The following is a 25,985-nucleotide window of genomic DNA, read 5'->3' as shown; positions in this document are numbered from 1 at the left end:
GGAAATCCCTGTGGCCTCAACTACAATAGTTTTTGTTCTTGTCAAGGGACAAGCAATGTCCGTGGGAGTTCTTGAAGTACCCTCTACCAAGCCTGCTGGGAACTGTTTGATTCACAAAATCTGCTGACAGGTGCGCACCTACAACAAGGTTTTTCACCGCGACCTATTACTCAAGGAAACTGCAGAAGGGCAGTGAATCTTGTCCACATTGAATTCAGGGTGGCAAGGAAAATGTCTCTTATCTATCAAGTAGAGTTCGTTATAGCCTTCTGATCTGCTTTGCATGTGTTTCAAGTGAAGAAAAATCTATGGTATGCCCATGTCAGACTTCCTAGGCTAAGTCTTATGATTTTAATGCAATGGTAGGATGCTAGGTGACTAACCACAAGCTGCAACCTACAATTCTAACCAAGTCTGTAACTCTTGCAAGTTCATGAAAAACTATTACCAATGTTAATTCTTTGCTGAAGAATATATTGCAAACAGTAGAACAAGGCTTATTTGACAGTCAAGTGTAATTTTAAAAATTCTATATCTTATCCATCATTAGGATCTACCACGTTGAGGACACAAGAGCTGGTAAACTACAGATTTCAGTGTCTTGTAGAATTTTCAGAGTTAATTTTTCATACTTAGACTAATTGGCTAATTTGCACAAACTGGAAGGTAGTTCATTATGTTGAATACCTTTATGTTTTGAACCAAAATAAAAAAAACCAAAGTTCTTCCCATCCACAGGTTTGAAAGTTAGACTCTATCCTATCTATGGTACAGGATTGATGTGCATAAGTGGATGCGCAGAGGTTTATCCTAGTACTATTTTATAAACTGTGAGGCAAGAGCTGCACAGTTTATAAAATACTATGTAGTTTTGCTTCAAAAGAATATGTTTGTTTCAGTACACACAAATATTTCCAATTCAAGAAAGCACAAAGTTTCTCTATGTGTTTTCTAAATGTACACGAGTTTATTTTAGCTGTTTAAAAAAAAAATAACATATGCATAATAACCCTGATTTATGCATGGAGGCAGGTAATTATATAAAGCATGCAGATATACCATTTAGAAAATGCTTGCACACTTATTTGAAATCACCAGTTTGCAGACACTTCCACCCGTTCACCCAGGCCATCTCCAGTTCACCCAGACCTCCCTCCCAAAAACGTCCCTCCACAGACAAGTCTGATTTAACTTGCGGACTTCCATTCTCAGGTATAAAAGGGTGTGAATAAGTTTGGCAATATCAATGAGTAAATCGTATTTCTGAACCCCACCCTGGCATATCCCTAGCCTACCCCTGTTCTACACTGGTAAAAGTACATATGAAGTGGAAAATACATGCATACTGCTGACATTTATAAAATAGTATGTACATGAGTACATGATGCTACTTACATGCACATATGCTATTTTTATCCCGAAACCCCTTTGAAAATTGACTCCATAGGGGGTAGTTTCGTAACAGCTCACATAAATTTTCAATCAAATACATGCATACGTCGCACCAATTTTCAAAGTCACACACACTTTCCCTATGAAAATTGTCCCAGCAAAATTACCCTCACACGTTTACAGCTGCTAATTTGTATGTAGAAGGGTTTTTGTTTTTTTTGGGAGGGGAAGAATTTACACAAATATGCTTGAAAATGCAAAACCCCTCCCCTACCCCACCACCTCAGGGAACACCTCTGTTCACTGTGGGTAAAAGTTTGCACGTTCAGGACATGCACAAGCAAGTTTACCTGCATAGTTAGTAAAAGACCATTTCTGCGGGTAAAGCATTGTCTTTGCCTATTAGGACTGGGCCGATTGCTCTCTCAAAAATACAACCCTTACCCTTTCCCCCTAAGAATCCTATAAGGTACTCGTGATGTAGATAAATACAGATCTTTGCACTAGTGCATAATCCAGGTCTTAACTTAAGTGCTTCTTGATTGTGGGCCCTATGTACTAAGGAGATACATTTACATTTTCCTTGGAGTCAGGAGTCCCCCCGTCCCCCCCCCCCAAGACTTGCCAAAAGTCCCTGGTGGTCCAGTGGGGGTCCGGGAGCCATCTCCTGCATTTGGGCCGTCGGCTGCTGGTATTCAAAATGGCGCCGATAGCCTTTGCCCTTACTATGTCACAGGGGCTACCGGTGCCATTGGTCGGCCCCTGTCACATGGTAGGAGCTCAAGATGGCACTGGCCGTCCATTGCTCCTACCATGTGACAGGGGCAGACCAATGGCACCGGTAGCCCCTGTGACATAGTAAAGGCAAAGGCTATCGGCGCTATTTTGAATACCGGCAGCTGACGGCCAAAGTGCAGGAGATCACTCCAGGAGCCCCGCTGGACCACCAGGGACTTTTGGCAAGTCTTGGGGGGTCAGGAGGGTGGGGGTTTATTTGTTAGTGATACGTTGTATTCGTGGGGGTTCGCCATACGTTTCGTGACCCCCACGAATACAATGAATATGGCATATATGTTGCGGATTGCCAATACGTTGCAAACGAATGCACACCCCTACCTCCAAGCACCTCTCAGACCTCTTGAGACGTGCTCCACCTAGGCAAGAGCCTCCCTTCAGGCGATACAGACACCTCAGGAGATGAGACTGATTCCCTGGAGGAAGGGGAAATCCCTCCAGGGATGGAACCATACTGAACCATGCTGCGATTCTTCTCCAAAGACTGGTTACCAGCTCTCATGTCTCTGACCCTGAAGACGCTGGCCATTCCAGGCATGGATACCACAGTGGAGCCAAAGACAAACCCCGTCCTGGTGACCCTCCGACAGGCCTCATGCTATTTTCCAATGTTGCAGGCCGTACAACAATTGATTGACCTGGAATGGAATGCCCCAGAGGCCAGCTTCAAAGGAGGACAGGCCCTAGAAGCCCTATACCCCCTAGAACCCACGGCCAAGGAACTCCTACAGTTTCCAAAAGTGGACGCCATGGTCTGTGTCATCTCTAAGTGCACAACCATCCCGGTTGAAGGAGGAGTGGCACTCAAGTATGCCCAGGACAGACATCAGGAATCCATCCTTAAACTGTCCTTTGATGTAGCAGCAATGACCCTGCAAATCGCGTCCTGCTGCGCTGTTGTAACAAGTGCCTGCTTACTTCTCTCCAGAGACGCAAACATGACTGCTAAAACATTAGAACCGGCAATATCCTTCCTCACGGATGTGACCTCGTATCTAGTGCGCACCTCAGCCAGGGGCATCTCCTCCCTAGTGGCAGCCAGAAGACAACTATGGCTTCGAAATTGGTCGGCCGACACAACCTCCAAAGCGAACCTCACGAGATTGCCTTTTAAAGGATCCCTTTTGTTTGGAACAGAATTGGAGAAGTTAGCCAACAAATGGGGTGAATCTCCAGTACCTCGTCTACTGGAGGACAGAAACAAAAGAAACCAGCGCTCCTCTCGCCGCAGAACCAAGGGCAGATGAGCCCAGTGCTTTAGACCTTACAAGAACACATACTACCAAGCACCTCACCCCCAGGCAGGTCCCAGTCCTTTCGGAACAGGCACAACAAGAGAGGAGCAGGCTCAGGTATAGGCTCCAGCCATACCCCACAATGAGAATCAGCAGATCCATCCACAGGATGGGTCCTAACCATCATTCGAGAGGGATACTATCTGGACTTCTACAGCATCCCTCCAGATAAATTTGTGAGATCACCGTGCCACGCCCTCTCCAAGAGGACGGCAGTGGAAACCACACTGACAAAACTACTCAGCCTAAAGGCGATAAGCCCGGTGCCCACGCACCAACAAAATACTGGTCACTATCCCATCTATTTTATCGTTCCCAGGAAAAAGGGAACGTTCCGACCTATCCTGGACCTCAAGACCATCAATCGTTACCTGAAAGTACCACACTTCCGCATGGAAACCCTACGCTCAATCATAAGGGCAGTACAGCCGGGAGAATTCCTGATTTCACTGGATCTATGCGAAGCCTATCTCCACATCCCAGTCCATCACGACCATCAGTGCTTCTTACACTTCACGATACTGGACCATCATTACCAGTTCCAGGCGCTACCCTCAGACCTTCACCAAAATCATGGTGGTAGTGGCGGCAACACTGAGGAAAGAAGGAATCCTCGTACATCCTTACCTGGATGATTGGCTGATCAGGGCAAAATCTCCAGAGGAGAGTCACCAGGCAACCACCAGAGTCAAGAATCTACTGCAGAATCTCGGATGAGTCATCAACACAGCCAAGAGCTGCCTACAACCCTCCCAGTTGCTAGAGTACCTGGGTGTCCACTTCGACACCAAGCAAGACAAGGTTGTCCTCCTCCCTCCAAGGAGAAGGAAACTGATGGGTCAACTGCGAAAACTGTAGAACTATGCTCGCCCCAAGGTATGGGACCACCTCCAAGTCCTCGGTCTCATGACATCAACCCTGGAAGTCGTTCCATGGGCAAGGGCCCACATGCGCCCACTACAACATTCCCTACTGTCACGATGGAATCCAAAGTCCCAGAACTACTCCATTCACCTCCAGCTACCAGCAGAGGTTCGGATCCAGCTCCAATGGTGGTTACAGGAAGACCATCTGAGCAAGGGAGTAAAACTATCCCCACCGAACTGGATCTTGCTCACCACGGATGCAAGTCTGTGAGGGTGGGGAGCCCACTGCCAGGAACTGACGGCCCAGGGGCAATGGGACAAGGAAGAGTCGGGATGGAACATAAACCGACTGGAAGCCCGAGCAATCAGACTAGCCTGCCTATGATTCAGTCACAGACTCCGGGGCGAATCTGACAGAGTCATTTTGGACAACGCCACATCAGTTGCCTACATCAACCGCCATGGAGGAACCAGACGCCAACAGGTGTCCCTGGAAATAGACCCCCTCATGGCATGGGCGGAAGCAAACCTGCAAGGAATCTCAGCCGCCCACATTGCAGGAAAAGACAACATCTCTGCGGACTACCTCAGCAGAGAAAAGCTAGATCCAGGGGAATGGATGCTGTCTATCACAGCCTTCCAGTCTAGAAAACCGCTGGGAAACCCCAGCCATGGACCTCCTGGCAACCCGGTCCAACGCCCAAGTCCCCAAGTTCTTCAGCCACAGACAAGAACTGCACTCCGGAGGAATCGACGCCCTCATCCAGACTTGGCCACAGGAAGACCTGCTGTATGCCTTTCCCCCATGGCCACTACTGGGCAGGATCATCTGCAAGATGGAACACCACAGGGGACTAGTACTTCTAGTGGCCCCGGACTGGCCAAGAAGGCCATGGTATGCAGACATGTGAAGACTTCTTGTGGGTAACCCTCTGTGCCTTCCTCCACACAGGGATCTTCTCCGGCAAGGACCGATCCTCCACGAAAACCCAACCCGATTCTCGCTTACAGTCTGGCCCTTGAGAGGACTCACCTGAAGAAGAGCGGATAATCTAAGGCAGTGATTAACACCTTGCTCCAAGCACACAAGTTCTCCACATCCCTAGCTTACTTACGAATATGGAGAGTATTCGAAGCCTGGTGTGAAGACCGCAAAATCTTTCCATGGACAGTCAAAATCCCCATGATCCTGGAATTTCTGCAGGACGGCTTGAAGAAGGGGTTGACTCTCAACTCCCTCAAGGTTCAGGTGGCCTCACTGGCCTGCTTCAGAGCCAAAGTGGAGGGCATCAGTCTATCAACCCATCCAGATGTTGCCCGCTTCCTGAGAGGGGTCAAACAAATCCAACCACCATTAAAGTGGCCGGTGCCCCTATGGAATCTCAATCTAGTACTAGACTTCCCAGCGGGAGCTTCCTTCAGACCTACACGCGGTCTGACACTACAGCTCCTGACCTTGAAGACTGCATTCCTAGTGGCAATATGTTCAGCCCATTGCATCTCCGAGCTTCAAGCACTGTCCTGTCGGGAACCGTTCCTCAGGTTCACACTGGGATCCATACAGCTTCGCACTGTCCCCTCTTTTCTTCTGAAGGTGGTTCATTTTCATCTAAACCAAACCATCTCGCTGCCATCTTCAGACGAACATAAGGACTTGGAAGACTCATGCCTTCTTCGCCATCTTAACGTCAGCAGACTCCTAGTCCGATACCTGGAAAGATCGTAATCTGTACAAAAGACAGACCACCTGTTTGTCCTTCACAGTAGGAAGAAACAGGGGGAAGCAGCCTCTCGGGCAACCATAGCCCGCTGGATCAAAGAAGTAATCAAGGCAGCCTACGTAGAGGCAGGGAAGCCCCCACCTCTACAGCTCAAGGCCATTCTACAAGGGCCCAGGCAGTGTCCTGGGTGGAAACCAAGATGCTGTCGCCTGCCGAGATCTGTCGGGTGGCGATGTGGTCCTCCAAACATATCTTCTCCAGGTTCTACCACCTGGATGTCCAGGCCCGGGAGGACACAACCTTTGCAAGAGCAGTACTAAGTGGGCCACGGGCGGCAGCCTCCCGCTCGGTTCGGGAGTAGCTTTTGTACATCCCATTGGTCTTGAGTCCACCTGGCTATACGCTAGGAAATGGAGAAATTACTTACCTGATAATTTCATTTTCCTTAGTGTAGACAGATGGACTCAGCAACCCTCCCATGGCTGCCCCGGAATCCAGGAACCTCGGGTGAGAAGCCCTGAGAACAAGACAAGCACAGGTAAGCCAGGTATTTCCCTAATTCAAGACACCCATATTTGCTGGGTGTCGGCGTTATCCAGTTGAGTGCACTGGTGGTCTCCAATTGGAAATCAGTTGAACCAGTCCTAGGTAATCAAGTTAATCAAGTTAACCAAATTAATCAAGTTATCAGAGCACACATATATCCACAATTGCTTTTCGAGGAGAATAATGAAGAGCAGAGCTTCCTGCATGGGTATATGTAGGCTGACGTCAGCTTTGAAATCTGACTCCGTCTCCCATCTGCTATCAGGAGTACACTATACCCATTGGTCCTGAGTTCAACTATCTACACTAAGGAAAACGAAATTATCAGGTAAGTAATTTCTCCATTTTTTATCTGTTCCAACCCACTCATGATTTTATAAACCTCTATCATAAACAGTGCCCATCCCACTCCATATCCCTGAAGCAATCCACTTTTACCGTTCTCCATTGGGAAAACTATTCAGACCTACTCTGTTTCATATCTTTTAACCAGTTACTGACCCACAAAAGGACACTGCCTCCTTTTATTACATTTATTTTACTTTCTTTAGACTTCTTTGAAGTGCCTGACTTTAGTACAGATTTTTAGGACTTCTTGCCACAGTCAAGAGCACATGCTTTAAAATGGCAACTAATATTAGAAGCCACAAAGGCAGCAGAGATTAGGTCCACACACAATGATATATCAAAGAAAGTAGCGGAGTATAGAAAAATTAAGTAGTCCTTACAGCTTTTTAGCAAAAAGTCTTTAACTTTATTGTTCCACAGAAACTCCACAATCTTAGATAAAAATAATCAGCTTAGAAAGAATTGATGTCCCCTGACACGGTCGCCATGTTTTGCCCCACATGCTGCATCGGGAGAGATCGAAGACCATGATTTAAAAGGCTAAAAAAAGAATACAATTAACAGCAAGTAAGGACTTAATAAGAACAATCGGGTACATACAGCAGAGCAAAAAGTAGTGACATACCTTTTTGACAGCGCATTCTATCATCATGGGAGTTCATTCAGAGATAGCTAGTGCTAGAACATTTAAAACGCTAAGAATTGGAGCCTAAAAGACCTAACCAATCAATGACGACTCACGAAAGACGAGCTTAGCCAATCAGAACTATTCATGACATTACAACATAAAAACATCAACCATAGTACAATTATATATATATATATATATAGCCTATTATTATTTCAGCTGCAGGAATGACTCAAAACCATCACATATAGCAGATATAATGTAAACAGACTAGAAACCGAAGACTCATCTTCGATGATCTATCTGGTGATGGGCTGTATGCTTTAGATTAATCTACGATAACAGTGTCCTGATTTGTTTTGTTTATAGTAAATGGGACGGAGGCTCTTGTCTTTAACCCTCTTCAACCTTCTGTTCACATTACGTTTGCTTCGGTTTCTAATCTGTTTATATTACATCTATTATATGTGATGGTTTTGAGTCATTTCTGTGGCTGAAATAATAGGCTCTATATATAAGATTTTACTATGGTTGATGTTTTTATGTTGTGACGTCATGATTAGTTCTGATTGGCTAAGCTCATCTTTCGTGAGTCATCGTTGTTTGGTTACGTCTTTTTGGTGCCAATTCTTAGCGATTTAAATGTTCTAGCACTAGCTATCTCTGAATGAACTCCCATGATGATAGAATGTGCTGTCAAAAAGGTATGTCACTACTTTTTGCTCTGCTGTAATTAAGTCCTTACTTGTTGTTATTTGTACTCTTTTATTTATTTATCTTTTCTTTTTTTTTTTTAGCCTTTTCAATCATGGTCTTCTGTCCCTCCCAATGCAGCCTGTGGGGTGAAACATGGCAACCATGTTGGGGGACATCAATTCTTTCTAAGTTGATTATTTTTACCTAAGATTGTGGAATTTCTGTGGAACAATAAAGTTAAAGATTTTTTGCTAAAAAGCTGTACAGACTACTTACTTTTTCTACACTCCACTACTTTCTTTAATAAATTTTAGAAGCACAGAGTGCCGTAGGATAAAGCACACGGTATAGAAGATGCTTCTCAAACACTGGGAACCCATAAATGACCAACTCAAATAACTGCATGATGAAAATAGTTACATTAAATGCAATTGTCTATGTAACCCGGGGATCTTCTTGGGTTACCAGCAAATCCTGGCTGCTTAGTATCAGTTCACTAGCCTAGAGTAGGATGGATAATGGGAGGATCCATTCAAATGTAGACCCTCCTTCTGTGGAGTCTGGAATGGCCGTCTCACTTGTAGCAGTATATAACCGCACCTTTGCTTCAGCTTGGGAGACAGTCCTTTGGTTAGTACGAAGTACAAAGGTAGAGAGAAGTTTAGTTTTTGTTATTTTTCAGGCCCAGCCAGTTTAGCCAAGCAATTTCTGGTGGTCCTGGCCAGGGTCGGGAGGGTTTCTGCCCAGTCAGTACACAACTGGTCTGATGGGAGATTCTCTCTGAGTGCATTTTTTGGACTTTAACCTTTTAAGTATTAGGGGCCTTAGTGAAGCCTATACACCGCCTGGGCTCAGGGATTGGGGAATACTGGTTCTGGGGCTGTCCACATTAGGGAAGACCTACCCCCTTTTAAACTCAGTAAGGTCAGGGTGTCAGTGACCTGCTGTAAGGAGAACCCTGGTATTATCTTTGGTTTTCAAAAAGATTAAGTTCACCATCCAGGGGGAAGTTTTGACTGCCCTTCCTGCCTGACTGGAGCCCAGAAAGTCCTACTCCAGGGGATCCCTCCCATCAGGGATTTGAATAAAATCACAAAGGACTGCATAAGAACAAAGATGGTTTGAACCATCTAACAGTAAGTAAAGGCAAAGCCTAACATTCAAAAGGACAACCATCGGGTGATTCGTCAGATCCTGGGAGAGAGATTATTGCATCACCAAAGGAAGTCAGGGAGAGAGAATTACCCAGCCTGCACTGGGAACTGGGAGGACTCCTTTCATCCCCAAGTCTATTGAACCTACAACCTGGGAAGGAAGAAAAGTAGTAAAGCTAGCTGGGTTCCTGCCCCAAAGAATAAAAATAAGCTTATGGCCTCACCCGTGCTAGGACTGCACAGTAGGGTAAGGTTACATGTATATTATCCCCTTCAAAAAATAAAGACATGGGGATGCTCCATGAAGTTACTATGTAGAACAGTTAAACCAAATCAGAGAAAATATGTTTTCAGTGAATGCACAATTAAACTATGAAATTCATTGCTGGAGGATGTGGTAAAGGCTGTTAGGCTATTAGCGTAAAACTGTTATAACTGGCTAGACTTGGGAAAAGCCTCAGCATGGATTCTATCTAATATTTCAGATCCTGCCAGGTTCATGTGACCTGGATTGGCTACTGTTGGAAACAATATTGGGCTTGATGGACCCTTGATCTAACCCAGGGCCGGTGCAAGGGTATTAGGCAACCTAGGCAAACCTTCTGCCTTGCATCCCCTCCAGTCCAAGCTTTGGCTCCAGTCCTGACCTCATTCACTCACAGGCCCCTCTCTTACACACACTTAGGTTCCTTGTCTCACTCACATATACACCCTTACACAGGGTCCCTCCCTCTCAATAACACTATTACTCTCTCTATATACACAATCCCTCTCACTCACATACACAGACAAGTAGAGGCGCAACTCGTGGCCTGCCGAGACTTTGCTTCTCTTGGCCGCAAGCAGGATAGCGGTTGTTCACGGCCCACCAAGACTCTTCTTCTCTGGGCCGTGAGCGGGTAAGGCTCCACTTGCAGCTAGCCGAGTCTCTATTCCTCTCGCCCGTGAGTGGGATGGGCTCCCCTTGCGGCCCCCCTAATGTCTGGCACCCTAGGTGACTGCCTAGTTCGCCTATTGGGAAGTGCCGGCCCTGGTCTGACCCAATATGGCACTTCTCATGTTCTTATGCCTTTAGGAACCTTGATTCAAAATGAACCTCATATTTCTAGCCAATGTTTATTGCTCCAAAGAATTTGAGTGCTTCTAAATGTGTAATGGTGAATTAAAAATATGCCTGTCTGTTTATGTAAAAGAAAACTGCAAAGCCAGTACAGCTTACAAACCAGAATCTTGTGTCTAAACATTTCTTGCTGAGGCACAATTAAGGACTCATGTTATTTCATAAATTCTGCCTCGTTTATGAAAAACAAAAGCCGGGGAAAGAGGCCCCTCAGTCTGTGCATCCATGTGTGAAATGTTGGGGGAAGCGTAGCTCGAGGTTTAGATACCACCTGGCAATACATGGATTGTATGAAAGCGCATGTATTGTTAGCTTGGGGGCTCATATCTTTGACTGAGATACCAGAAATGTAAACCATTCTCATTACAAGCATAATAATATTGAGGTACTCCTTATATTCGGAGTATATTAAATTTATCAGAAATCCTTCCTTATCTGACGGCAAACTTAAGCAACACGGATGACCTTGTACTCTAAAGCATAGCTATATTACTTAAAAAAAAGACGAAAGGACTGAGTCAGTGATAGTGCTGCATCTAGAGGGTAGCAATCGCTGGGCTAGCACTCTGTTTCTTGGGCCAGCAGGAGGCCGTGCAGGAAGCATTCACAATCCCTGGGGGAGGAGGCGGGGGAGTCTCCGTCATTGTACAAAAGTGAGGCCTAGTGACCGGACTCAGTGCCCTCGACTGCACGATTCTAGAGGCAGCCTCCAGCCAAGGACCACTTTTGCACTGACTGGGCTAAGCGATTTGGGAAGAGATATTAAATAGGGGAAAAATCCCTGGCTAGTTCCTGCTCAGTCCCAGTTCCGATTGAGCTGAAGACAACAGAAACAGGAGGCAATTACTGAGTCAAAAAAACAAACATGAAAAAGAAAAAAAATAGGAACTTATATTCTGAAAAATGCCACATTTTATTCAGTATTCTGCTAGATGCCATCCAGGCAAGAACCAAAATATAACTCATCGTCTTACTCAAAAAGGACCTTAGCCTATTCTGTTTCTATGGAAAAGGATCACCATTGGATAAGATGCATGGAATCACCACTGGAATAATGGCCACTAACCTCAGATCATGTTGTGCAGTCTTTAAGGTAGGGACATCACTTTCGCAGTAGACTAAACAAGAGGTATCTATGTAACATATGACTTTTGGGAATATACATTTCTGGTAGCCTGAAAATAAATGGGTCACTCAGTACCCTAAAAAGACCTCCATTGGCTCCCAATCTCCTTCAGAATTCTATATAAGACCCTCACTATAATTCACAAAACCCTCCATATCCCAAACATGCATTGGCTAAACAACTCTCTGTACTTCCATACTCCCACCAGACCAGCTTACACCAACACCCTATTAATTCCCCCCGCTAAACTCACACATCTCAACTCCACCAAAGACAGAGCGTTATCCATTGCTAGCCCCTATCACTGGAACTCAATGCCCTCGGATATACGACTTGAGCCTTGCACCCAGACCTTCAAAAAGAAATTAAAGACCTGGCTCTTTAAGCAGGCATTCACGTAACACCTCTCCGCTCCCTCTTGCCAACAGGCGACCCGTCTTGCCCTTACATTCCCCCTCACTGAGTTAATCCCATTATTTTTACTCCAGTTTTCTACTGCTTCACCCCACTCTACCTATCCTTCCTCCACTATCCATTAACCTCTACTCGTTGCCATATTAGTTTAAACAGTTATTTGTTATAATGTAACTTTCCACCCTTATTTTTTAACTTTTCCTTCTCTCTATCCGTTTTATGTAAACCGATGTGATGTCCAAATGAACTTCGGTATATAAAAGTGTTAAATAAATAAATAAATAAATAACTTACAAGTTGGCTTTGAACATTATCCTGACAGAACTACGTGCACACCATTACACCTGCTATTTGCTGCGTGCATGTTTGCCAACAGAATTTAAGTGAGTGCTTTTTAAAAGGATGTTTGTAAGAGCCAACCCTGCCCAGGTCCCAGTCCCGGAAAGTCTCTCCTCTAGGCATGAAAAAGAAAGTGCAAACAATGTGTATGCCTATCATTTTACACGCGTGTTGATTGCACAATTTACTAAATGGCCATTTCTGTGGGTAAAGCAAATGACCCTAAGATGTAATAGTTAATCAGTGAAAGGGGACTGACAGTACTAGATCAGTGAGTCGTTTATTTATTCTAGGCTTACCACAAGCACTTAAGATGGTTTACACTTTCAACAAGTAATAATCCATAAAAATCTTTGAAAACATATGGCCTTACTTTTCATACATTTAAATGAATTTGAAGTCACGGAGTTGTCTAGGGAAAGATTATACTTTGAGAGAGACAATTGCTTCTTAAGTAACAACAGGTGCTGTACGGTGTAAATATTGTATTGCCTATCCATCAAAACATAGGTTTCAGCTGAAAAAAAAAAAAATGCAAACGATCTGAACTTACAAATCCAAAATTCATCATGAAAAGGAAAGTGAACAGGGATTGCTTACCGAGTTTTGCTTTTTAAAATTTTAAATCATTTCAACTAGGAAATCTTAACCAATTTTCTTATGACATGTTGCCTTCGGGCAGAATCCCAAGAAAGGTAGGCATCCTATTTGGTGAATTGGGACAGTAGGGAAGACTCGAGGGCACGGGCTCTACATGCAGCGGCAAAGAATGTAAAGTGACCTTTTCTAAGGATTTCCACGATGTTTTTACTAGCGGTCGGTTTAAGTTCTTGCTGTTTACATACAATCAGAAGAGCATTACACTGCTGCGTTGGACCAATAAGGATTTGATATCAACTTGGAATGCATAAATACACAGGCCCAGGCCGCTTATTAACAGCAAAACTCGGCAGAATATTCTGTAGTAGAATTCCTTGTAGTATGGAACAATTTGGCGCAGTAATGGCCTGATTTTCCAAACCCGGCGTGCGTAAAAACTGGGAGTTACACTCACGCCCCAGCCACGCGCACGCCATGGGGAATTTCAAAGGCCCGCGGCCACACGCGTATCTCCTGGTGTGCGCGAAAGAGCCGGATTACAGGAAGGGGGCGTGCAGAGGTGGCGTCGGGGCGCGGGTGGGCCAGGACAGTGTCATTCGGCACTGAACGCTGAAGCGCCCGCCAGCAGCTGACTGGCTCACACAGCCTGCTACTCCTCGGGAAAGTATGTTTAAAAAAACAAAACAAAAAAAATGTGGTTAGTTAGTTAGGGTTTTAGGGGTTGGGGTGGATAAGAAAAAAGGGAGGAAGGTTAGCTTTAGGAAGTCATGGGACAGTTTTCAAAGAGCAGTGGGCACCTGACTGCAGAGTTGATCAGATGTTCTTCCCTGTGCATCTCTTTCTGAGATTTTGTGCACAATCTGATTGCTGATCTTTTAAGCTCTTTTTTTTTTAGCCACTTATTTGGAAATCCATACTCTCTTTATTCTCTCCTGTTTTTATTTACTTTCCTGACATGAGGATTTGTTGCCCTTTCAGTTCCCCACCCAGCCAGACCTTCCTTGAGCTACCCCACAATTTTAACAAAGGCGGCGCTCCTGAAGTCCAGGCCTTTGACTCTTGTAGGACCCCTCTCTGCTTTGGCTCCTCTGATAAACCCCACTATCTGATGATGACTGCAGTTCAGATGTCACCCCCCCCCTGCCTGGACATTAGAAACACTTTCTCCATTTGTAAACGGCAGGTTCAGTGTTGCCCCTTCCCTTATGGGTTCCACTGCCTTTTGCCTAAGGAGATCCCCTTGAAAGAAGTCCAAGGTCTTTCGCCTTCTAACTGATTCTGCAGATGAAATGACCCAATCAGCACCAGCAACACCTCCCCTTTCATTGTCAACGTGCGTATGAGTAGTGTGCAGGGCAAAGAATTTCATGTCATGATATTTCATGTCATTTGGGGCCAAATTTCCAAGTTTAGGGTTTTTCCAAAGCTATTTATTTATGTATTTATCTATTTATTTATTTGTTTGTTTATTTAAGGTTTTAGAAGTAGTGCACACTATTCTGAAGCGAGCGCACTAAAAACGATAGAAGGAAAAACATGAAATTTTGAGGGGGGGGGTTTCATTTTGAAAACATGAAATGAAATAACGTTGTTGACATTGTCTATGTCATTTCAAACAAATGCGCATCCCTGGTACGTATTTCTTTGATTATTCTCTATCCCACTCTTTTGTCTGTGCCAGAGTTCTGAGGGTTACTCCAGTATAAATGGAAGTGCCGTTTCCCCTTTCGAGATACTCCACTGTGTCGCCTCATTTCCCCATAACCCCTACATTTTTGTTGCTTTTGATATGATTTTTTTTTAATGTAAAGTGCTACTCTTCCCCCTTTACTGTCTACTCCGTCTCTCCTGAAACAGATTATAGCACAGTAAGGCTACATTCCCGTCAGGAGACTCACTGAACCACATTGAGATACACTGAGGTCAATATTCAAAGGGTTTGTCTGGGTAACTTTTGGACAAAACCCAAGATTGGAATATTTTCCCCCTACTTCCTAGCTTAATTTTGTCCAGGGGTGGTTTCACTTTCACAAAGTTATCCAGGTCACTCTAGCTGGCCAAAAAAGCTGTCCTAAATTTTTCCAGATTAGAAAAAGAAAAAAAAAGTGGCAGACCAGCCACACCTGGATCCACACACCCCCCCCCCCCCACGCCCTTCTACTTGAAACCCCCCCCAAAAAAAGCAAGGGGCCCTAGAGTGTCCAATCCCCCAGCCTCCCACTCCTCCCAAAATTAAAGAAAAGCAGTGGCCAGCAGTGCTGCAACTCCCTCCCTATCCCCTACATGAAAATGAGTTGTGGGCCGCATTCTCGCTTCCCACCCTCGAGCCCCCCAAATTGTGCACCATGCCAGTGGGAGGAGGAGAGGGTCTTACTTCCTTCTGATAGGCTGACAGCTCCCAGCACTTACTATTCATTTATTGCCGCACTCTCGAATGAATACACCAGTCCCCGTTAAGAACTCCGTACTGAGTGGAGCTGCTTCGGTCCTTGTCCATTGCGGAAGAGAACCCATCCCCATTTGGAGCTCTTTGACGGGGAAGGCCCATAGTTTGCATGCATAGATTTGCAGTCTTTCAAGGTGGTGCAAATCTAGGCTTGTACTCCCCCCCTCCCCCACCCGGTGTGGGGGGGGGGGGGGGGAGTAGATGGTCTAGGAGCACAGGGGTGCTTGAGATTATTTTGGGGGTTCTGACAGAGGTCTGAGGAGCATCCAAGATGAACAAGGGGTTTGGGTGGAGAGGGAGAGATGGCTGTAGCAAACGTTTCCAGCTATATTATAATCTGCTAGATCTGAACTAAACTTTCACCTAGCCCAGTCCAGCTGGCTAATTTGTGCTTGACAATTAGATTAAACTTTGCTGCCTGCAGCATAGCCAGGTATGTGAGGGGCTGTCCATAGCACTGAAACCTATTCCCGTAATAGGAAAGTATCCTTTTTGAATAAAGGTGCTAAGTTTTTAATTATGCAGAACAGCTGTGCTGTTAAAAGACACTTACAGTTCTATTCTCCATTTTTCAACATTTTTTATTTTATTCTATTTAAGCCCAGTTAAAATTATATTTATTTTGACTTCACAAAAACTCAAATAGCGCCATTTTTTAAATTCTGCTTTACAGTGCATGTAAATGGATTTTCATTAGGTCTTCTTGTAAGAGTGGAATCATTTGTATTCTTTAGTTTAGTCTGGTTTTAAAGGTAACCAGTATAAATATAAATCAACTTAGTTCTTAGAGCAAATTTATGTAAATGTAAGTCATAAATATCCATTTGGGTACACTGAGAACCAGGCCTACTGCCACCTGGTGCAAGGGGTTACTGTGGTGGAGACACTAAGCAATAGCAATTTGGAATGTGCAGAGTTGAAAAATTTGTTTTGGTTCATTCATTTATGTTATAGGTCACAGTCATTCATTAGTGGGTAGATTTTATAAATCTACGCACACGCGTACGTTTGTTCGCACACCAGGCGTACTGAAAAAAAATTAAATCAATCCAATGATCAGTTGGGCACAGGAGCAAGTTTTCATTTTGGTCGCCACCCCCAAAACACACCCACACTTTTAACTACTGATTGAATAAATTGCGGAAAAGTTTCTGACAAAGATGCGACTGTAATATTTGTGTTTTGGCAGAGCAGGAGAAGAAGCTGGTGCGGCATTGGTGTTCCATCTCACCTATTTGGCCTGGTTGTCATTGGGCTAGTAATAACCTTCAGTAAATAAAATAATGCAATGCAAGGCCCTTCATGACCATACCTGCTATGTTTCTCATTATCCCTCCACCATCACCATGCTTTAATTTGTCTCCATAGAAGGCAACCTTTCAAAATGATTGGATGGGTGCCAAAGTCAGCAGAAATTACCTTCTCCCCCCCCTCCACCAATGTGCACCAGGTGGTAGGCGCTGCAGGACAGTCATGTTTAGGCTGAGCTTCTTTTCAAATTGCCCGCACCCTACAGACCCCAGTTTCTATCGGACCAGTACAGCTCCTTGAGTTTTACCTCATGTTATAATGAAGGAATCCCATTTTGCCACATACCAAGATACAATACAAATAGAATTTCAGAATCAAATGCATTCCAAGCCAATATTCACTAGAGCTCCAGAACGAAGCATCCCATCCACTGCTTACTAATTGTGGAACTCCTGGTCTGCCAGGAAAATATTTTCAGACCTTTGTATTTCTAGATTTTCTGTTCTCCTTGTCATCTTCCTTTATGATCCTTTCTTTCCTGGTTTCTTCATTATTTTATATTTCTTATTTTCATTTCTCTAGCCATTCTTCATTAAATTCACTTTGCCTGTTTTCCAACTTTTCCTCTTCCCTCTGATTTCAAAGTTTCCTTCTTCTGTTTCCCATTCTGTTCTCTCAGCCTTTTCTCTAGATTTTTCCACCCTGCTGCCATCTTTCTTTTACGTATGTAATGTCTAGGTCTTTACATATTCCTTTCTTTATCCTAATCCCTTCACAATCATCTCTCCTCCCCCATCTCTCTCCCATGCCGTTCCTCTACCTGCTGGCTCCCTCTTTCCCTCATCTTTATGCCCTTCAGAATCTCCTCTCTCATCTCTCTCTTCCCCTTCATCCTCCTCTCTATTCACCTTCCCTTTGCCATCTTCTCACCCTACTTCATCTTGCTTTAACCTCCCTATCTCTCTCTTTCCTCCTCACCCTTCCCCTCCCGTCTTTAAATTTTCCTCCTCTTTTCCCTTAATCCTAACCTCCACCCCACCCCTCCCCTTCTCCCTCTTCCTATCTCTCTTGTCCCCTTGATCCTTCCCAATACTCTCCTTCTCATATCTCCCCTGCTTCCTATTTCTCTCCTCCCTCTTCACCTCCCTCTTCCTCTTTCCTTCTCATCATTCTTCTCCTCCTCCCACATTTCTCTCCCCTTCATTCCCATCTCTCTTGCCTCACCTCCCCTTCACTTTTCCATCACTCTCCTCTCCCCTCTTCATCTCCTTCTATCATTCTCCTCTCCCCTCTTTATCACTGCCAGCTTAGGACAGGCCACGGAGACCTGGAGTATGTGTAATGCTGTTGGACTCTATAGCCTCTACTTCTATTGCCCATGCACTTCCACTTTGAAATAAGAAGGAAGTGAGTAGAGGGAGGAGGGGACTTGCAGAGATCTATAGCACTGAGCCCTCCCAGCCCATACTGCTGTGACCACTCCATGAGTCTGTGCTGGTGACTGACAGGCATGGCTGCTCTGCCTAATTGACATCCCACGCTGGAGTTATTTTTCCTCCAGGTTCTCCTTTCATCTCCTGAATCTGCCCCAGGTTGTCTTGATCATGGAGCACAGAGGGGTCCCCTTCACTGTGGGGCTCCAGTGGGATCTTCCATCTGGGAAGGGAATAGAAGCTAGGCAAGATGCTCATGGACCATTTTGTTCACACATTTGAAGGAAAAAGTTTTCAATTGTATCCTGTATTCGACCGGAAGCCAGTGCAGTTGCCTTAGGATTGGTTTAATATGGTCTGTTGCTTTGGCTCTATCCAAGATTCTGGCAGCTACGCTCTGTAGGTGTTAGAAGGGTTTAACATTATATTGTGAAATAGAGAGTTGCAGTAGTCAAAACAGCTGGCGATTAATGCACATTTAATGAGAGCAAGGTTATGTTTACCAAAGTAGTTGCACAGTTGGCGAATCTGATAAAGGTACATGAAAGAAGATATTACCAGCTTTGAGATGTGAGCTTCCATTGTAAGGTTGTGGTCTACTTCAACTCAAGATTCTGTATTGAGTCATTGGATTGAAAGGGGTCCTGATAGAGAGGGTAGAGTTAGTGAAGAATGGCTTTGCCAGCTTAGCAAGAGGAGTTCAGATCTGGTGGAATTTAACTTAAGTTTGTGGTTGTGGAGCCATTGTGCTACTGGTGTAAGACAGTGGGTCAGAATCACAATAGCAAAGTGGCATTCAATACTGAAAAACTGAATGAGGTCACAGATTGGAGGTCTTTTGGAGAAGAAGATATTTTGGCCTATGAGATGGATTGAGTCATGTTATCAGGAAAGATTCAAACCATACAAGGCCTGTGCCTTTGATGCCAATGCTCTTAATTGTTGAATCAGAAACTGATGATTAACTGTGTCAAATGCAGCGAAAAGATTTAATAGGACTAAGAGGGAGTTGCCACCTTGATCAATGTCAGATGAATACTGTTGGTTATGGCAAGTAGAATGGATTCTGTTCCATTGCCATTCCTGAATCCAGATTGGTAGGGATGGAGGATGTTGTTCTCTTCTAGGAAATCTAGGAGTTGGAAGTAGACTACTTTTTCCTCTAGCTTAGGTAGGAAAGGTAACCTGGAGCCTGGACAATAGTGATCAATTATTTTGAAGTCAGAATGTGGTTTCTTTAGAATAGGTTTAATTATGGCCTTTTTTAGTAGAATGGATAGGGTGTCTTGGGTTAGTATGGCATTTATTATGGTGTTAGCCAGACAGCTGTGGTTTAAGTCACAGATGTATTTGAGAGGTATTGGGTCTAAGGATGTATTTGATCCTTTGGAGGATTCTTTCTACCTCTTTGGGGGAGATTAACCTAAATTTGGACAGTGAGATACTGTCAGACGTGTATTGTACTCTAGTTGAATATGAGAGAGGAAAATCCAATATTGGGGGGGGGGGAGTGACTGAGATACACAAGTCAGTCATTTTGGTAGGGAGTAGATAAGGGGGGGGAAGAAGTAGTAAGGAAGGACAAAAAAATTGCTAAAAAATATTGCTAAGAAGAAGTCAGCAAAGTCCTCAGCTATAGGGCCATATAGTGATAGTAGAAATATGAGTTTCTTCTAGCATAGTAGGAAAAGTTTTCCTGGATGATTTTTATGTTAGTTCTAGTTGTTTGGAAATACAGTCCTTTTATGTTTGTTGAATGACTGCTTTGTATTTCTTCACGTGTACCTTGCAGGCAAGTAGGTTGGTCTCAGTTCTGTGTTTCCTCTATTTACATTCAAGTTGATGGGATTATTTGAGTAGAAGGAGACCCTCATGGAACCAAGGGGAGTTGCTGGTGGATTTTGTGGGATTGAGATTGAGGATGGTTAGAGTGTGATGTATTTGGAGTTTGAGCAATACAGTATCACTTTCACATTTCCAAGTCTCTGGAATTTGTTGCCAGAGGATGTGGTTAGTGCAGTTAGTGTAGCTGGGTTCAAAAAAGGTTTGGATAAGTTCTTGGAGGAGAAGTCCATTAACGGCTATTAATCAAGTTTACTTAGGGAATAGCCACTGCTAATAATTGCATCAGTAGCATGGGATCTTCTTAGTGTTTGGGTAATTGCCAGGTTCTTGTGGCCTGGTTTGACCTCTGTTGGAAACAGGATGCTGGGCTTGTTGGACCCTTGGTCTGACCCAGCATGGCAATTTCTTATGTTTTTATGTTCTTAGGCATACAATGTAGTAGCTTGAATTATACAAATTAGGTAAGGGATGAGGTGGGCACTGCTGTTTGCAGAACTTGCATTGAGGAGGTCAGGTAGGTGGGAGATAGTATTGATTATTTTTGATTGGATAAAGTTCATTGGTTGCAGAGTTATGGGGCAAAGACAGTTATAACCTTTACGGTAGATGACGATTTCCAACACATTTAAACGGTAGAAAGGTGTCTCTTGATTGAGAAGGAAGTACATTTAGTGCAGTGAAATGGTTTCTATTGTTTGGGAAAGGAGAAGGCAGCATATTTGAGACAGTGGAGCAGTATGTGTTTTTTGGGGAAGGGAGCGCATGTTGTACATTAATATGGTTCCTATAGCATGGGAAGTGGTTTTCCTGAGTGAGAGGCGGCACAATCAGAGTAGTCACATGGCTGGCATGGTAGAGGAGTTGTAACAAACCTATAATTAGGAGAGAAAAATGTGATAAAGAAGGACATCACACAAGCAAAAACACCCTGAAGAGACAGGACAGTTAGCAATTCCAGAAAGCAGTGGGAGCTCTGAAGGGAAATCCAGGGGGAATACTGCTTAAAGGGAAAGAAAAAGTAAACCAGAGTTGGCTAGGCGATTGAAAAGCCAGAAGGAACAGGAAGTACAGAACTTCTGGGAAATGTAGTTTCGAGATCCTTGGCAGAGTATTAATTAGGACACAAGAAGTTGACATACTGGGTCAGAACGAGGGTCATTAAACCTAGAATCCTGTTTCCAACAATGGCCAATCCAGGCTACAAGTACCTTGCAAATACCCAAACAGTAAACAAATCCCATGCTACTGATGCCAGTAATAAGCAGTGGCTATTCCATAAGTCAATTTGATTAATAGCAATTTATGGACTTCTCCAGGAACTTGTCCAAAACTTTTTCTTAAATTGGGAGACATAGCTGATGCTAGTTACAAAGCTGCTGCTTGCAGTCAGTGTGCTGATAAAAAGAGAGAGAGAGAGAGCTCTGCCTTGAGACAGGGAGGGGGAGAAGAAGCAGAGATGCCTGCAGCCTTTGGTTATGAATTTAAATCTGCAAAAGTGATTGTTGGGGAATAGTTTCTGTATGGTCCTGGGAGATAGGACTGTCAACATATCTTGCTGGGGTGATTCTGGTGTCTCCAGGAAGGAAGTGAAAGTTACCAGTGTGAAGTGAATGCCGATGTCTGGAATAAATTTGTTTTTTACTGCAAGCAACTGGCTCTGATCAGTAAGTTCCAGAAAACCGTCAGCGGGTTGAGCAGGGCCTAGGTAGTGACCTGTAACAAGAAGCATCTTAGTATTCAGGAATTAGTTCAGGGCATATTAGCAGAGGTGCTCCCGAAGTTGCGCAAGAAGGGGCATGCTGTTTGACGCTGGACCCATCAAAGGCACCCTTTCTCTTCTTCCCTGCATCAGTATGCTGGTTTCATGGAGTGTCCCCTTGATTTAGTATTATTTGAAATTTTGAAGAGGTAAATAACTGTCCTTCAGTTACCTGTTCCACCCCATTCATGATTTCATAAACTTCATTCATGTCCCCTCTTCCAGCCATCTGTTTTCCGAGCTGAAGGGCACTAACCTTTTTAGCCTTTTGTCATAGGGAAGCCATTCCAACCCCGTCATCATTTTTACGGCCCCTCTCTCTCTCAACCTTTGCTATTAGTCACACTTCCTCTGAAGGAACCTTCTAGAAAGTGAAGACCAGGGGCTGCAAAGAGTGAACACCCATATGAAAGCGAAGCAAACTGCAAAATTTCCTTCCAATAGTTGCTGTCTGTAGATACCAGAAAACAGATCTTTAATTTACTGGCAAGTAATTTTACTGAACGGGTTCCTGGCTAAAGAATAATCAGTATTCCTCATTCTGTTTTCTTAATGTGTAATGGAATTTATAAGAGAGACATGTGGGTACCCATTTTGGTTTGCATCTGAATGTCACTGTTGTGGCCCACAGCTCATATAAAGGCAGCCGGTGTAAAGTCTTTAACACATCACAGGGAAAATTAGTTTTTGCTACAGTTGATTAATATCCTTGCTGTGGCCATTCCAGAGATCACTGCTGTGTTTCATGCCTTGCTGTCACATGCACTTTAAAAAAAAAAGGCCATCCAAGACTAAATTCTCTATCTCAGGCTGAGGAGCAAAATTAGCTGGAGCCAGAATGATCCATGGCCATAGCTCTGTTTATTATGGCCATAAATGCTGCATTAATTCATGGTCAGCTTACATATGTAGAGAGCACATGTAGCTTTAGTTATGAGAAAGAAAAGCTAGAAGATGTATCATTCTGCTTTTTGTAAGTCCTTTACCATTTTACATCTTATTAATCAGGGTGTCTTCTGAAGTTCATGTACAGGTACACTGTGCATCAGGTTATCTGGTTTTCATACACAGCTATTTTCTCTATTATTTTTCTTCTTACTACAATGGGCTTCCAGCTCAGTTGGAACCAGCCAATCTTGAATTAAGGTGCCATGAGTCTTCATTCACAGTAGAGACTTTTTTCCCTATTTTTATATTGCATTCCCAATTCACTTAGTCCAGTCATTATTTATTTATTTAGCATATTTTTATATACCGAGGTATAGCAGAGTTGCCTTCATTCCGGTTTACAATTACAACAACCTGATACATTTAAAGTGAATTTAACAGCAAAACTGTAAAAACTGGTATAGAACATTAGCATAAACATATCAAGATATACCATAAAATAGGTAAAAAAGAAAAATCTGAGTTAAAAATCAAGAAGGGGACATAGGCTATAGGACATCGGCTATCTGGAAGACATAAAGAAAGTTAGTCAAAGGTTGGGAGATTGTATGTTGGATGGGGACACAGAGGGAGAGATCTGTGGATTTATCCTTTTTTATCCTTGAGTGTGCTGTCTGTGAGAGTTTGGCTGAGTAGCCAGGCTTTAAGATCTTTTTTAAAAGATTTTATGTTTTCTTGAGCGGTCAGGTGATGAGGTAACGAATTCCATAACTTCGAGCCAATGATGGAAATGGCTCTGTTTCTTGTGGAGGACAGTTTGGCATGTGGAAGAGATGGGATCACTAGTTGGAGTTTACTTGTTGTTCTTGTTGTGCGAAGTGATCTATGGATGTGTATGATGTTATCCAGGGCTGTGTAGTCTGCTTTATAAATTGCTTTATGAAGAATTGTGAGGACTTTGAATTCTATTCTTTTCTCAATTGGTAGCCACTGTAAATTGTTGAGGACGGGGGTTATGTGTTCAGATTTTCTTTTACCCGTCAGGACTCTGGCAGTAGCATTCTGCAGTAACTGCAAACCTAAGCCAGGGTCCACGCATTGGGGAACACTGCAATTGTGAGCTCTAAGTCTGACCACCAGGTGTCACGGTTACACAATGACTAGGACTTCCTCCCCTCAGGGACTGTAAACGAGGCTTCTGTGTCATCCCCAGCCCCAGTTAAACATCAGAAGGACTGATAGATAATAAAAAGAATGTGGGTACCCAATCATAGGGCCAGGAAATTTCCCAGTGACCCCACTCCCAATACTTACCAAATCTGATGCCTCATCCTGGCTCAGTCCCAATGTCAAGGCTAACTCTGGCACATTCTCCCCAGTGGAGAGCACCATCTTGATGTATAGCAGTTGAATTATCTGCCGAACATCAAAATAGCGCCTTCCGCTGGGGAAGGATGCGTTGGAGTTAATTAACTCTGGGGCATCCTCCCCAGTGGACTGCATGAGTTGGCGAAGAAAAGCCAAAAAAACAAGATGCTGAAGAGGAGTTCCGAGGCTTGGGTTCTGGGCTTGGTCCTGATCCTTGGCCGAGACCCAGGATTCAAGACCCAGTCTCTGGGTCGGGCCCTGGCCTAGACAGAAGCCCAAGCACTGGGACCCAGCCTCCGGGCTGGGCCACGGCAATGAACCTAGGTCTGGGCCCTGGCCTACGCCAAGGCCCAGCTGTCAGGACTCGGCCTCCAAGCCTGGGCAATGCTTAGGGCCTACGCCAAGGTCGCGGCAACCAACTGTGGCCTAGGCCTACGCAAGGCTGAGATTTTGGGACCAACTGGCCCCAACGCCTAGGCTCAGGCTGAAGCCTAGAGTAGGCTTAAGCCATGGTAGGTCACTGCAACCTCGGCATAGGTCTTGCACAAGGCCACAGCTTGGGCCAGGGCTTAGGTCTCTTCTGTAGATCCTCCCTGGATTAAGTGAGGGTCAAGGAGGATCCTGGCTCTGGCATTTTTCTGGGTGGGAAGGATGGGTGGGGGATTTGGGAGGTCCCGTTTTTTTTTTCTGGTTTTTTTTTGGGGGGGGGGGGTTCTATGTTTATAATTTTTTTAAACTAAAGAAATGAAATAAACATTGCACAAAACAAAATTCATGGGACCCTCCCAAAAAACCCCCCGAAAAACAAAACATTTCCCCCCTTCCCATCCCTACAAACTGCACAGGACAGCGATCCGTTTGCCAGCCTCACAGATATTCTTCAATAAAGCTTAACAGCGCTTCCGATAAAACATTATAAGATCAAGTACTTTACTTTTATCTGTAAAAACAATAAGAATATTTGTTTTCATACACAAGCCAGAAAAGACCCTTCCTGCAAACTGTAATGTGAATGAGATTAATATACCTGTCAAAAATCTGCAATGATGAATAATACCATGATGATTAGCATCTCTTCTTATATAATTTATAATTCTAATAATATGCCCATACTGTGAATTAGCACAAGAACATCTTCCATTAATCAAAGTGAAAGATTTTTTTGTAATTTTGGAAGAAGTCTAGTATAGGTCATTAACAACGCTCTGTTTCTGAATAGGAAATAGACATACACAAACCCTTTGTATAACAGCCTAGTGCATCCTCATCCTCCACATCCAGTCTGGGTCTTGGCCTAGATGGTGGGAAGAGGGGGTCCCTCCAGGGTGGTTAAAATCAAATAACTGGTCATTGACTTAGCTGACCTGGAATGGCTGAGAGCTCAGCTAAGATAAGGCCTACAATCACTGAACAATGAGCAAGCCGTGAACGCCTTTCACCAAGGAGGAAAGCACTGGCTGTGCAGAGGTGAAGCACGTCCCCCAGCAGGACCTGGGAGGCAGAGTGGGCTCCCTCACAAGAGATAAACCCTAGCAGCTGACGGGAGGCAATTATTTTAATCCTGGGGGAGTTCTGAGAGCAGAAAGTGATTTTGCTAGTGATTGAAGAGCATTTCTAAGTATTTCCTTTGCTGAGAAATTGCGTGACTTAAAGTTTGTGGAAAAGAGAGATTGTTGGGTAAATTGATATTCTGTGTGTGTTTGATTTAAAAGCATAAGCTAGATAAACTTTTGGTGTGTGTTTGATTTTAAAAGGAAGGGAAGTTAATTTTCACTGTCTTTTCCACACCCCAATCATATTCTTTGATTTATAAAGTGCTATCCTATTTAAGAGGACAAAACAAGAGTCAGTCGGGGATTTAGATAAAGCAAGAGATTAGCTGTTGTCCCCTTGCAGGTCATTGCAAACTAACATAAAATACCTCAAATAAATTTAAAGGACCATAAATATTTATT

The 25,985-nt window shown here is 44.0% G+C and overlaps 1 protein-coding gene across 1 annotated transcript in view; it reads right to left on the bottom strand.

The window, feature by feature from the left end:
* Positions 1-24,165, bottom strand: part of SORCS3 (sortilin related VPS10 domain containing receptor 3) — a 1,039,444-nt gene extending 1,015,279 nt beyond the window's left edge. Inside the window, exon 1 of the mRNA XM_029610742.1 lies at positions 23,977-24,165. Coding sequence (XP_029466602.1) covers positions 23,977-24,165 — 189 coding nt within the window. The remainder of the gene's footprint in view (positions 1-23,976) is intronic.
* Positions 24,166-25,985: the final 1,820 nt, after the last annotated feature.

Source organism: Rhinatrema bivittatum, chromosome 7 (genome assembly GCF_901001135.1).
Source record: "Rhinatrema bivittatum chromosome 7, aRhiBiv1.1, whole genome shotgun sequence".
In the NCBI taxonomy this organism is placed as follows: Eukaryota; Metazoa; Chordata; class Amphibia; order Gymnophiona; family Rhinatrematidae; genus Rhinatrema; species Rhinatrema bivittatum.
The sequence above is the reverse complement of the archived record's forward strand: the minus strand, read 5'-3'. Positions and strand labels throughout refer to the sequence as shown.